A 14278-nucleotide genomic window follows, 5' to 3' on the forward strand; every position below is an offset into this window, starting at 1 on the left:
TTTTTTGGTTGCAGCCGTCATTGTTGTTTGGCGGGTCCGGGCTGGGGATTCGAACCCGCCACCTTAGGTGTATGTGGCTGGCGCCTGAGCCAGTTGAGCTATAGGCGCTGAGCCTTATGTGTTTTTTTTAATTTCTAAAATTTCCTTAACCTGGGAAATACAATTATTCACTTTCAATCTCAGATCCTTTTTATGTGTCCTATCACTAAGTTTTAAATCAGTTTTTATAGTTACATATATTTCCACCATTTTTATTTTTCCCTTTTAACACTTGGTTTTACACAGTTCTTTTGCATAGTTTGTAAGCCCTGGATTGACCCCATCATTTCATTGGCCTCCCCTACCATGATACTTCAGTCTCCCAACTGTGTCTCTGGCTGTGCTCTCCTTTTCTTTGGGGGAAAAATGTTTCCCTCCTCAGTGCTAGAATAAGTGATTTATGTGATTTTCTTCAGGTTTTTATCAATGTTTAACTTGGGCATACTTCGAATTTGTTATAGTAAATGGTTAATTAGTCTTTTGGCTGTGGTCATGTTGTTAAAATATATATATTAAATCACTTCTCACATTTAATGCTGCTTCTGGGCCGCCACCATGTCCTGACACTAGCGTGACTCCAATTGTCAGGCTGTGTTCCAGTCTGGGGCTAGGCTAGGATAGTTTCCACTTTTGAACCCATATCTGAGAATTGTTGCTCTTCAGTGTGCTGTTAAAATCCAGTGGCATTAGGCTCAGTGCCCATAGCACAGTGATTAAGGCATCAGCTACACACACCAAGGATGGTGGGTTTGAAGCCAGCCTTGGCCAGCTAAACAACAATGACAACTACACAAAAGCTGGGCATTATAGTGGACGCCTGTAGTCCCAGCTACTCAGGAAGCTGAGGCAAGAGAATCACTTAAGCTAGTGGTTCTCAACCTGTGGGTCTCGACCCACAGGAACTGTATTAAAGGCTCGCGGCATTAGGAAGGTTGAGAACCACTGACTTAAACCCAAGAGTTGGAAGTTGCTGTGAACTGTGAAACCACAGCAGTCTACCAAGGGTGACATAGTGAAACTCTGTCTCCAAAAAAAAAAAAAAAAAAAAAAAAATCCAGTGGCATAAATAACTATTTGTTTATTTAAGAAAGAGTCTCATTCTGTCACCTTGGGTTGAGTGTCATGGCATCATCATAGCTCACAGCAACCTCAAATTCCTGGGCTCAAGTGATCTTCTTATCTCAACCTCCAAGTAGCTGGGACTACAGGCACCCACCACTATGCCTGGCTAGTTTTTCTATTTTTAGTAGAGAAGAGGTCTCACTTTGCTCAGGCTGGTATTGAACTCCTAAGCTCAGGCAATCCACTGGTGTTGGCCTCCCAGAGTGGTAGGCTTACAGGCATGAGCCACCACCCTGGCCAATTAATTCATTTATTAATCAGTCTGTTTATTCACAGCCTATCACTTTTGGTGTGCTAGGAACTAGACCAGGTTTCAAGTATGTGAAAATGAATAATGCCCTCCTACATTGCTGGAGTTCGTCATTTACAATGTTATTATCTGTGTGTGTGGTAAAATATGCATACCATGAAATTATAGTCTTTTTTTATCCCTTCTTGAGTGTACAATTTAGTGGCGTCAGGTACATTCGCATTATTGCGTGACCATCAACACTATTCATCCCCAGAACTTTCACCACCTTCCCAAACTGAAACTCTACCCCCATTAAGCACTAATTATCCTTCCTCCTCCCCTGATCCCCTGGCATGCACCGTCCTCCTGTCTCTGTGCATTTGGCTCCTTCTGGTGCCCCATTCAAGTCCCGGCCTTTCTCTTGTATTTATTTGTTTATTTTACTTTATTTTTTCGAGACAGGAGTCTCAAGCTATCGTCCTGGGTAGAGAGCCGTAGTGTCATATCTTACAGCAACCTCCAACTCAGGCTCAAGAGATCCTCTTGCCTCAGTTTTTCTATTTTTAGAAGAGATAGGGGGTCTCACTTTTTTGCTCAGGCTGGTCTCAAACCCGTGAGCTTGAGTGATCCTCCCTCCTTGGCTTCCCAGAGTGCTAGGATTATAGGCGTGAGCTACCGGGCCTGGCCTTGAGCTCCGTTTTTAACTTCCAGTCTGATCTGGTTGGTTTCCATCAGGTGTGTCGGGCACAGTTGTGCCCTGCAAGATGGCTGTATGCCCTTTTCTTTTGCTTTCTCCCTTGTGCCCACATTCCTGCCTGGCCTTTTGGTGCTGTGCCGTGTGGGGGCTGGCCAGGTCCCCAGTCTCACGCTTTCATAGGCTGTGATGCTCCAGGTGTTCTCAGACGTCCTCTCACAGCCTTATTCCTGGTTCCCAGCCACAGCCCTGGGGTAACGTACCCACGTCTTCATCTCCCCCTCCCCAAGGACAGTCCTCTTCAGCACCGTCCGCAAGCCCTGGGCTGACATCATTCCTTGCAACTATGAGATGAATCACACCCTCAAGGACCTGACGTCACTCAAGGCCTTTCTGCTATCGGGGACCACCGTGACCATCGTGGAGGAGAAGGTGGGCTGGCAGAGGCGGCTGACTCATTCCCCTGTCCTCCCTTTCCTGGATCCCTTGGGCCATCCCTAGCCCTGTTCCTGGCAGCCCACCTGTGCCTCTGCTCACTCAGGGCCACCTTCCTGTCCCTAGATTCTCTCCTGGCCTTTGGGGTTCTCTGCTGCTGACAGCCCTCTGCCTGCCAAGAAAGGGAAAGGAGAGAAAGACAAGAAGGAGAAAGACAAGAAGGAGAAAGACAAGAAGGAGAAAGACAAGAAGGAGAAAGACGGGAAAGACAAGGGAGGGAAAGTGAAAGAGGCCGCCAAGGTAAGGGGCATCCTTAGCCCATGAGGCACGCAGCCACCAGCCCTCGGCTTGGCTTGCCCCACATTTCTGGCCTCTTCCCCAAACAGAAGGGGCCCAAGAAGAAGAAAGAGCCTGCCAGGGACCTCCGCCAGGACCCACCCATCCTGCAGGTGCTGGGCAGCGGCTTGGTGGTTCTGGAGCCCTTGCTCTCAGGGGAGCCTATGGTGTCCACTGTGTGTAACTTTGGGGTGCTCCGGACCTTGGAAACCGACAGGCTGACGCTTGCCAGGGTATAGTGGGGCCCTCACCACAGCTCTCTGCCTCCGCCTTCACCCTCCACCCTCCTGGCAGAAACCTTGTTGGGCAAGGGAGCATAGCTCAGGTTGTGGGAGGAGGAAGGCTGGCGGGGCAGGGCCTTTCCCTGGATGGAACATGGAGGGGTCCCAGGCACGGTGGGCACTCTTCTTCTCAGGTGTGGAGTAGGGTGGGCATACTCCTCACTAGGGGATCCCTGCCTCCCTGGACCAACCAGAGGCCCTGGAGGGAGTGGGGTCCACCACAGCCACCCAACACCTCCCCACTCTAGTAAACAGCTCATTTTGTGGTTCTTTTCTCTCAGGATTCAAAGAAGGTTAAGAAAGTTGCAAAAAAAGGTAAGCACTGCAGGTAGTGACTGACTGAGGGTGGAGAGTGTCACTGAGGACCTGTCAGAACAGCCCTGATAGGGGAGCAGAGAGACAGAAGGATGGAGAATCCAGTCTTCTGGCCAGTAGAAGGGCTGCGTCCACCTGGAGCCCTCAGAGCATAGCAGCCTGCTGCAGGTCGTGATCCAGGTGGGAAGAGGCGCCCTGGGCAGGAGCTGCAATAGGAGAAGGGCTCAGGGCTGGGAGTGGCCCAGGGTCCTCCTGTTCAGGAGTGTCTGGATTCACCTTTTAGTCATTAGTCCTAATTTGCCATATAAGGAGCCCAGATAGTTCCTGGGCAGCAGGAAGCTGCTGAAGTGTCTGAAATAGGGATGTTTCAGATTTGAGTTTTAGAAAGTACTGCCCGGCTTAGAGGGAGAGACGGGAGACAGAGACCAGTTGGGAGCCTGTTGTAAAAGCATAAGGCAAGATCTCAGCAGAATTGTCCGAAGTTCTGACGTCCCAGATTGGAAAACAACCCAAATGTCAGCTGATGAGTGGGAAAACAGGTGGCATATCCATACAACGGGCTGTTACTCAGCTCTGAGACAGGATGAAATTCTGATGCATGCTACTGTGTAGAACAACCTTGAAAGCATTATGCTGAGTAAAAGAAGCCAGACACAAAGGCTGCACATGTGATTCCATTCATATGACAGGTCCAGAACAGGTCGGTTCTTGGAGACAGAGAAGGCTGGTGGTTACAGGCCTGACAGGGACAGGGTTGCCACTTGGGGTGATGAAAATATTCTGGAATAAGATGGTGACAGTTGTACAACCTTGTGACTATACTAAAAACCACTGAATTGTACATTTTAAAAGGACGAATTTTATGTTCAGAGATTTTTTAAAATCTCAGTGAAAAAAAAAACTTACCCTTAAAAATAAAACATGAGGCAAGAAGGAGCACTAAGGTAAAATTCATAAGGGACGTAGAAATGAGCAGGAGAGATGGAGTGACAGGTCTGGGTGTCACCTAGGACGCAGAACAGGCTGAGCCGGGAGACCACAGGGAAGAGGAAAGGTTCCCACCTTGGGCCCGTAACTTTGGGGACACAGGGTGAGAAGCTCTCTGGTGGAAGCCAGCTTGGCGTTGCCGTACATGGGGGTAAACCATGTCCCTTTCCCTCCCTGCCTGCTTTGAATCTGCCGCTCTTCATCTCCTTTGCCAGCACCCAAGTTATACCACCTAAGTCTTCTCCCAGACGATGGTAATTGCCTCCTTGTAGACCTCCGTCCTCCCCTGCAGCTGCTGTGGCCCCTTCCTGTCAGTCCCCAGATAGTTGCCAATCAGATTGAGTCACTCCTCTGCTTAAAATTCTTCCATGATTTCCTGCTGGCCACACTACAAAACCCATATTTTCATGAAGGCTCTAAGAGATCTACCTGGCAAGTGTATTGACACTGCTCCTGCCACATTATAAAATGTCTCATAATCTCCAGCACACACATTACAGATTCATAGCAGTATCAAACACTGAGTGAATGAAAGGATCCGCTTACAGGGGTTGTTTAAAGCCATGAAAATACATGAGCTTTGTTGAGCACAGTCCCCTGAGGAACACTACCAATTTTGATCAGGAATAAAAAACAAGATCTGAAAGGATCAAACTTAAGCCTAGAACAAAACTCAAGGATATGTATGTATAAGAATACAAAAAGAGGGCCGGGCAAGGTGACTCACGCCTGTAATCCCACCACTCTGGGAGGATGAGGCAGGTGGATCCCTTGAGGTCATAGGTTTGAGACTAGCCTAGTAAAAGCAAGACCCCATCCCTAAAAATAGCTGGGCATTGTGGTTGGCGCCTGTAGTCCCAGCTACTTGGGAGGCTGAGACAAGAGAATCACTTAAGCCCAAGAGTTTGAGGTTGCCATATGCTGTGATGCCAGAGCACTCTACTGAGGGTGACAAAGTAAGACTCTGTCTCAATAAATAAATAAAAATAAAACATAAACAAAAAGAATAGCCAGGCATGGTGGTAGTAGTCCCAGTTACTCAACCCAGAAGGCTGAGTTGGGAGGATTGTTTGAGCAATTTGAACTTTGGAGTTGGAGGCTGCAGTGAGCTATGATTTAGCCACCACCCTCCAGCCTGGGTGACAAAGGGAGACTCTGTCTCTTAAAAAACAAAAACAAAAAGAAGGCTCGGCTCCTATAGCTCAACCGGCTAAGGCGCCAGCCACGTACACCTAAGGTGGCGGGTTCGGATCCCCAGCCCGGACCCGCCAAACAACAATGACGGCTGCAACCAAAAAATAGCCGGGCGTTGTGGCGGGCGCCTGTGGTCCCAGCTACTTGGGAGGCGGAGGCAGGAGACTCGCTTGAGCCCAGGAGTTGGAGGTTGCTGTGAGCTGTAATGCCACGGCACTCTACCCAGGGGGAAAGCTTGAGGCTCTGTCTCAAAAAAAAAAAAAACAAAAAAAAAACAAACAAACCCCCAATTGTGCAAAATTAAGCTCAGAAAAAAAAAATGAGGAAAAAAACCCCCAGAGCATCAGTGAATTTTGAGACAAATTTAAAGGCATAATATCTATATAATTGGAGTCCCAAGGAGAGTGTATAGAAAAAAAACCTGAAGAAGCAATTGCTGAAACATTTTCAAATTTGATGAAATTTTTTCATGAACCTCAAACACAAGAAACATGAAGACAACTAACCAAGGTAGTTAATATTCAGGTTGAAACACACACACACACACACACACACACACACACTGTGTACAGAAGGACAAAGGATGACAGAATTGTCATCAGAAACAATACAAACTAGAGAAAATAGTGGTGTGGCATCTCCAAATGCTCAAGGAAAAATACCTATCAACATAAAATTCTTTCCCAAAAATATTTTTCAAAACTAAAAGTGAAATGAAAACTTTTCCTGATATACAAAAGCTGGAAAAAACGCACCATCTATACTACAAGAAATGTTAAGTGAAATTCTTTGAGCAGAAGAAAAATACCAGATGGAAATCTGGATCTCCACAAAGATGAGACATGCACTGGAAATGGTAATTAAGTGGGTAAAGATATTTCTTCTTATTACTTGTATTTCTCTAAATTGTAGTTGATTGTTTAATGAAAAAATAATATACTGGCTGAGTGCAGTGGCTCACACCTATAATCCTAGCATTCTGGGAGGCTGAGGCCAGTGGATCCCTTGAGCTCAGGAGTTCAAGACCAGCCTGAGCAAGAATGAGACCCTGTCTCTACTAAAATAGAAAAACTAGTGTTATAGGTGTTAACAGCAGGCGCCTGTAGTCCCAGCTACTTGGGAGGCAGAAGGATGGCTTGAGCCCAGGAGTTGGAGGTTGCTATGAACTAGGCTGAAGCCACTGTAGTCTAGCTCAGGTAATACAGTGAGACTCTGTCTCTAAAAACATAAAAAAAGAGATCAGCATATTCTAAAATTCATTTGAAAAGGACCTAAAATAGCCAAAAATCTTTGAAAAAGAACAAAGTTGAAGGATTTACACTATCGGACTTTAAGACTCATGAGGATATGGACACATGATTTGTAACACTTGTCTATATGGGGATAAGATGGTCTTTAAAAATTTTAGGTTTCTTTTTACATTTTTGTAAATCCCTTTAATGTGTGGCTTAATTGAAGATACCTGGATTCTTATGGTTACTTCTGCAATCAGTTGCTTGGGATCTGTTGCTACAATTAAAGTGTATGAAGAAAATCCAACTTTGCACAAACATGTAATGAGGGGAATATTTAATAAGCTTTCAAATAATCCAGGATTTTTTTTTTTTTAGCAGGCACCGGCTGGGTTCGATCCCACCAGCCCCGGTGCATGTAGCAGTGCCCTACCCACTGAGCTACAGGCACTGCCTATTCTTTTTTTTTTTTTTTTTTTGAGACAGTCTCTTCTCTTGGTCACCCTTGGTGGAGTGCCATGGCATCTTAGCTCACAGCAACCTCAACCTCTTGGGTTCAAGCAATTCTTTTGCTTCAGCCTCCCAGGTAGCTGGGACTACAGGCACCCACCACAGCGCCTGGCTATTTTTCTTTGCTTAAAGACAGGGTCTCACTCTTGCTCAGGTTGGTCTCCAACTCCTGAGCTCAGGCAATCCAACTGCTTTAGCCTCCCAAGTGCTGGGATTACAGGCATGAGCCACCATGCCCGGCAATCTGGAATATTCTTCTTTAATCTTATGCCAAATTTCACAAGCAGTAGTTTCTTAAAGGTTGTTACAATGTGAAAACTGAATCTATATTGAATTTTCCATAAATTAGATTAGAATCTGTTGATCTACTTTGCATTTGAATGTATATTTTACCATGCATGAATTATAACATGCACTGGATATTTGTAAAATGCAGGAGTTATGCAGATCTTCCAGCTGTTGACACATTTCATTACACATCATCCAAAAATCACACTCTCTAATTAATCGCCACCCATGTCATTGAATTGGAAAACCGGTAAATTCATGGTGGCAGATGCAATGTTTCAAAATTATAAATTCTAGCTGAAAGTTAAAAACTATAAACTTATTTATCAAATGCTTCCAGTTTTTCCCCTGATATGTCAGAATTATTTCATTTTTAAGAAAATAGCTGCCAAATATCCAAGTCTGACCATCCACCATTTGTCAGTGTTCTTCTCAGTAAAAATGGTGTTTGCAGAAAAAACTCCAGCTAGTTTTGCAACACTAACAGGTGCGACTTAGTAAATGCAATTTAATGTTCAGCATTAAAGGACGGAAACTTGGGCTTGTGGTTTGGGTCGGGTAATGGACACTTCCAGAGCGGCCAAGAAGCGCCAGCGCACTGGTCTTTGCGAACTCATACGCTCCTGTTTCTGTTTTCTTTAGAAAAGAAAAAATCTTTGACTCAGATGTTGGACAGCGAGTACCGCCCGGAGCCCTTGACGGTGGACGTCCAGATCCAGCTGATCCAGTTCCGCTCCGTCGAGGAGGCGCTGACTGCTGCGTCCCCTCTGTAGGGTGGCGGGCAGTAAAGGCTGCGCTGAGCACCCGTGTCTTGTCTGTCCGCGCGCGCGTCCGGGAGCCAGTGTGGTGCGGGACGCCCCTCGGGCCTCAGAGGACTTCCGGGAAGGAGCGGCCTCTGCCCGACCAGGATCGTGCGACGACCCAGGAAGGAGCGCGGGCCACGTGCCACCGGGGAGGCCCGCGGGGAGCCTGCCAGCAGGACCCTCCGCTCCTCCCCCCTCCAAAAGCTCCGCCCCTCGCGCCGGGGAGGGAGGCCGGGCCCCGCCCACCGCCCGAGCTAGGCTATCTCAGGCCCCTGGGCAGCCGCCGCGGCACCGCAGCACACCTGCTCACCAGTGCCTTGCCCCGGCGTCGCGCCCAGGTAGGTCCAGAGGACCTGGTCGGCTGGCCTGGGCAACTGGCCCCCGGCCCTCTGAGCGGCCGTGTCATCCGTGAGGGGAGGGGCGGTCGCCAGGGCTGCCTATGTTTCTGCACCCCGAGCTTCGCCACCGACCCCTGGAGAGTGCGGCGCCAAGGTTTGGTCTAGGCAGGGTGGTCGCGGCGCTCTCTGGCGGGCACAGCGTGGGGTCCGCGGGACGCTTAGCTGTCGTTCGCCAGCTGGGGGCAGAATGGCCGGAGGCGAGCGAGATGCACCTGGCCAGTCTGGGCGGGTGGCCCTCGCGGGTTCGGCCCTTGCTTCGGCGCCCGCGATCCCTTTCGTCCCCCTCTGGAAAGTCAGGCGTAAAGATGAACCAGACCTTGGCCCTTTCTCACCTGTAGAGTGTCGGGTCGCCGAGTCCTGCGAGGACCTGAGTCTGACTATCACCCAAAGAGCAGGCGCAGCCCTGCAGGAGTTGTGCGCAGGTGGAGCCAGTGGCGGCCTCGAAGGCGCGCTCAAGGCCCTGGAGGAGGCTCAGGGTCCAGGGACGGTGGCGGCGGGAGAATCTGGCGCTCCCCTCAGGAAACTGTACAGCCACGGGCCCACGGATCCCGAACTCCTGGGACCCATGACGCCTGGACGCCGCAGCCCTGGATACCGGCATCCCGAGCAAGAAAGTGGTTTTCTAGCAGGGAGACACTCCCACGGCCCTTTATTTCAGCAGCAGCCGCGAGCTTTTTTTTTTTTTTTAATTGTGAATTATTTCACTGTCTCTGCCAAAGCCCGGTGGGTGCGCCTGGCGCTGGGGAGAAATCCTAGCTCTTTCCCGAGCTCCCGCCTCTCCCGCGCCCTGCTGCCCCATCCTCTGTTCCCTTCCTCCCTCCCCTTCCCCTCTGGGCCCTCCACGCTTGGCTCCCCAGATCACAGTATGTCCTCATCCGCATTCAGTTCTTGCTCACATGTCCCTCTATCAAGGAGGGTGTTCTTAAACAGCTTAGGCCACCTGGACCTCCTCATCACTTCATTCCGTTACCTGCCCTAATTTCTCGGCATATCTGGCTCATGAGTATGGAGGGCAGTGACCTTGTCTGTCTTGTTTGCCACTACATCCGTGTCACTTGGCAGAATTGCTTTTCTGGTGGCAGCGGTAGGGACAACAGGGATGAGGCTACTGTAGGTAGACTGTTTAACAGTGAAGGAGAAGCAGATGGACACTGAAGGGACAAAAACAGCAACTGAGACATTGAATCCTGGCTTTGCCACTGTGAACCTCAGGCAGGTTACTCTGGTGGATTCTGTTTCCTTGTCCTTTTCTTTGGATTACTGAGGGACCTAGTGGGAGAAGTCAGCACTCTGTACATGGTGGGAAGAGGAGGGCGCAGGGCATTCCTGGAGGGCATCCCTGGTACAAGTCACCAGACTTCCTGCTACTGTCCTGTGTGTGTGCTTTTACCCAAACACCAGTTAACTGACTCCCTCCGGAAACCCCCACCGCTGGAGGCAGGTGTGAAGGGAATGTTCCCTGGTGGCCATGTTCCTGTCCTATCTCTGGAAGAAGTGCACCCCCTAAGCACAGTGCCTGTGTGAGGTCATCTCAGAGATGCCCAACACGGCCTGCCACAGCTGCACCAGAGTGTTTTTTTTTTCTTAAATGATTTAACTTCAGACTTCAAGAGCCCTGAACGTCAGGTTTCACACTTAGAATGAATTTCATCCAAAGCTAAACTAAGTCTGTGCCATTTTCACTATTGTCACTAAAACTCATCAAGTATTTGAATTGCCTGGAAAGGCTAGGAATATTTATGGTGTCTCAGTTTTAAATTGGCTGCAAGTCCTTTGGGAAAAATGTTGACCTAAGAGCCCACAGCTGATGACAGAGGAAGGCAGGACTGGCTCAGCAGGTGTGCTTAGTGCATCCTCCCAGGCTGGGATTGTGGAAAGAGCCAGAGGAAATGCTGAGAATAAAAGGTGTCCCCAGCAGCTACATGGAATGGGGTGAGATGTTAACAAGAGTGCCAGTGCCCAAAGGTCACCATGGACTTAGCTGCAGGGTTGCAGGTAACTCTCACTCAGCTTTTGGGGACAGGGCCCCTGGCAAAGTAGGGGGCAGGCCAGGGCCCTGCTCAGGCCACTGTTTCCTTACAGGGACTTGCAATGCTGCGCAGGCTGGCCTGGCTGCTCCTGTACAGCCTCTCGGTGCTGCTGCTTAGTAGCCTACTCTTCCTGCGGAAGGAGGCCAAGCCAGCGGGGGACACCACAGCCCGCCAGCCCTTCTGGGCTCCTCCAGGGCCCCGCCAGAGCCAGTGTCCACCTAACCGTACAGTGGCTAATGCCTCCCTGTCTCTGCCTAGCCGTCACCGCCTCTTCTTGACCTATCGCCACTGCCGAAACTTCTCCATCTTGCTGGAGCCTTCCAGCTGCTCCAAGGACACCTTCCTGCTCCTGGCCATCAAATCACAGCCTGGTCATGTGGAGCGACGAGCCGCTATCCGCAGCACATGGGGCCGGGAAGGGGGCTGGGCCAAAGGCCGGCAGCTGAAGCTGATGTTCCTACTAGGGGTGGCCAGAGCCACCCACCCTGCCCAGCTGCTGGCCTATGAGAGTGCGGAGTTTGATGACATCCTACAGTGGGACTTTGCTGAGGATTTCTTCAACCTGACACTCAAGGAGCTGCACCTGCAGCGCTGGGTAGCAGCTGCCTGCCCCCAGGCCCACTTCATGCTAAAGGGAGATGATGACGTCTTTGTCCATGTCCCCAATGTGCTCGAGTTCCTGGATGGCCAGGACCCAGCCCAGGACCTCCTGGTAGGAGATGTCATCCGGCAGGCCCTGCCCAACAGGAACACCAAAGTCAAATACTTCATCCCACTCTCCATGTACAGAGCCCACCACTACCCACCCTATGCTGGGGGTGGAGGGTATGTTATGTCCAGAGCTACTGTGCAACGCCTTCAAGCAGCCGTGGAAGAGGCAGAACTCTTCCCCATTGATGACGTCTTTGTGGGTATGTGCCTAAGGAAGCTGGGGGTGAGCCCCACACACCATGCTGGCTTCAAGACATTTGGAATACGACAACCCCTGGATCCCCTGGACCCCTGCCTATACCGGGGGCTTCTGCTGGTGCACCGCCTCAGCCCCCTGGAGATGTGGACCATGTGGGCACTGGTGACAGATGAGGGGCTCAAGTGTGCAGCTGTCCCTAGACCCCAACTCTGAGGGGTAGGTTGAGCAACAGCCCGTGAGGACTTGTGTTAATTTATCATGATGAGAAATTGGTCCTTGTGGGTCTGCAGGAAATGTTACCTTTGTTTTTGTAAAACACCTCTCACCCCCATTAGCTCTGATTAAAGACACTGCCCTAGCTGACTTGTCCTGTGTTGAATGGATGACAAACTGCAGCAAATGCTGCCAGAAATCTATGGGGCTGGCTAGGTTCTGGAGGAGGGAGGCTACACAGGGCCCCAGAAGACACACATTTTCTTTTTTGAAATGCAAAAAAAATTTATTCTTTTCCTTTAGATACAACAGAGAAACTCAAAGGCAAAAAGGAAATAAGAGGCAAGTGTTAGAACAGTCCTGTTGAGAGCACCAGGTAAACACCTGCATTTATTCCCTTAATGATAGCAGACCTTTGACTCATCGGCCTAAGCTATCCTTACAGGGCAGTGGGGCCAGACCAGAGAAGGCATCAGAAACACACAAATCTTACTAACCAGACAGGCTCCCCTTCCCCCCAAAACTCACACCCCTACAGAAGGAGTAAATCTTACATTATATTTGAATATGTGAATAAGATTGAAAACTGAGGCTAAACAGCTACTGAACTGAAAGGCATGACAAAAATGACACCTCTCTGGCCCAGGTTGGCCAATACTTTGGGTGAGGTAAAAGGATCAGGGGGTGAGAGGACAGCTACATGGAATGGGGTGAGATGTTAACAAGGGTGCCAGTGCCCAAGGGCTAAGAACCAGGTCCAGTACAAGCCTGAGACCCCTAGGAGGGAGGGGCCAGGCACTCACAGCTCACAAAGGCCTCTGGCCTGATTGGCCAGGGCAGAACCTGCCCCCTCTTCCCTGTGCAGAAAGTCATGCCAACCCTGGGCAGGATAGCATCCACCCCTGCCCTCCTCACTGAGATAGCAGACAGGACAGTGGGCTTAGGCCCTTAATCCTCTCGCAGGTAGGCCTCCTGCTCCGGCTCAGCCCTCTCTACCCCTTCCTCTTGTGTTTTCTGACGGAGCTCTTCTGTCTGTGCTTCTGCCAGCTTGGTTTCTGCTTTCTGGGAGAGCTGGCGCACCTCCTGCACCTGCAGTTTCACCAGCTGAATGTGATTCCTGGCGGTTACACAGGCCTGATCTGCTCCTGCCAAAAGATGAGACAATTGAGCTGAGCAGACAAATAGGATAGGAGGGGCACACATGGACACAGGAAAGGCTGAGGGCACTGTGGTTGTCATCTGAGCCCCTCCTGGGGTCAAGTTCCCTGGAGCAAAGAATCTTTCTCTTCCAAGTCCAGGCCTGCATTTAACTAACCAACACTTTATTGTCAAAACCCCAGTATTTTTCTTTAGCTCTCAGTAGCTAACATGATTACTAAATGCAACTCCACAATCACCTTTATAGCTATATAGCTCTTAGTACAGACCTTTTATGAATTTAAATTTTTAACTACATAAGTCATAGATTCTTTTTTTTTTTTTGCAGTTTTTGGCCAGGGCTGGGTTTGAACCCACTACCTCTGGCATATGGGGCCTCTTGAGTCCTACCCTACCCCTTTGAGCCACAGGTGCCGCCCCATAGATTCTTTTTGACAAATTAAGAAATCACTAAAAAGGGCTGGACATGGTGGCTCATGCCTGTAATCCTAGCACTCTGGGAGGCTCAGGTGGGTGGATTGCCTGAGCTCACAGGTTCTAGACCAGCTTGAGCCAGAGGGAGACCTAGCCAGGCATTGTGGCAGGTGCCAGTAGTCTAATTCAGGGGCCCTCAAACTTTTTAAACAGGGGGCCAGTTCACTGTCCCTCAGACCGCTGGAGGGCCGGACTGTGGGCCCCGGGACAAGTCGGCTACTAAGCAGGACAGGCAGCGGTGGCAAAAACACCCGGCAGGGCGGATAAATGTCCTAGGCAAGGCCACATGTGGCCTGCGGACCGTAGTTTGAGGACGCCTGTAAGCTGAGGCAAAAGAATTGCTTTAGCCCAAGAGTTTGAGGTTGCTGTGAACTATGATGCCATGACACTCCACCGAGGGACACAAAGTGAGACTCTGTCTAAAAAAAAAAAAAAAAAAAAAAGTTTTGAGCTCTACCACTTTACCTGTTGCTAGTGTATTTCATCGTATGGATATGTATATTTTATCAATTTGTCCCTAGAACTTTTTTTTTTTTGGAGTTTTTGGCCAGGGCTGGGTTTGAACCCACCACCTCTGGCATATGGGGCCGGCGCCCTACCCCTTTGAGCCACAGGCACCGCCCATTT

The 14278-nt window shown here is 49.7% G+C and overlaps 3 protein-coding genes across 3 annotated transcripts in view; 2 read left to right on the forward strand and 1 right to left on the reverse strand.

Annotated features, from left to right (window-relative positions):
- Window positions 1–8438, forward strand: part of LRRC43 (leucine rich repeat containing 43) — a 19853-nt gene extending 11415 nt beyond the window's left edge. The window contains exons 8-12 of the mRNA XM_012809013.1: window positions 2378–2519; window positions 2649–2804; window positions 2912–3091; window positions 3421–3454; window positions 8308–8438. Coding sequence (XP_012664467.1) covers window positions 2378–2519; window positions 2649–2804; window positions 2912–3091; window positions 3421–3454; window positions 8308–8438 — 643 coding nt within the window. The remainder of the gene's footprint in view (window positions 1–2377; window positions 2520–2648; window positions 2805–2911; window positions 3092–3420; window positions 3455–8307) is intronic.
- A 2512-nt stretch (window positions 8439–10950) lies between these two features.
- B3GNT4 (UDP-GlcNAc:betaGal beta-1,3-N-acetylglucosaminyltransferase 4) lies at window positions 10951–12160 on the forward strand. The gene has a single exon (XM_003796012.1). It carries the CDS (start codon window positions 10958–10960, stop codon window positions 12017–12019), a length of 1062 nt encoding a protein of 353 aa, XP_003796060.1. The 5' UTR covers window positions 10951–10957; the 3' UTR covers window positions 12020–12160.
- Window positions 12161–12316: 156 nt separating this feature from the next.
- Window positions 12317–14278, reverse strand: part of DIABLO (diablo IAP-binding mitochondrial protein) — an 18613-nt gene continuing 16651 nt past the window's right edge. Inside the window, exon 6 of the mRNA XM_012809046.2 lies at window positions 12317–13164. Within this exon, the coding sequence (XP_012664500.1) occupies window positions 12968–13164 (197 nt within the window). The 3' untranslated portion in view covers window positions 12317–12967. The remainder of the gene's footprint in view (window positions 13165–14278) is intronic.

The sequence above is a fragment of the Otolemur garnettii genome, unplaced genomic scaffold (genome assembly GCF_000181295.1).
Source record: "Otolemur garnettii isolate 467f Iridium unplaced genomic scaffold, OtoGar3 scaffold00099, whole genome shotgun sequence".
Taxonomy (NCBI): Eukaryota; Metazoa; Chordata; class Mammalia; order Primates; family Galagidae; genus Otolemur; species Otolemur garnettii.

Excerpts from the sequence above, each read along its gene's own strand:
- B3GNT4 (XM_003796012.1), top strand. The coding sequence starts at position 10,958 with ATGCTGCGCAGGCTGGCCTGGCTGCTCCTGTACAGCCTCTCGGTGCTG.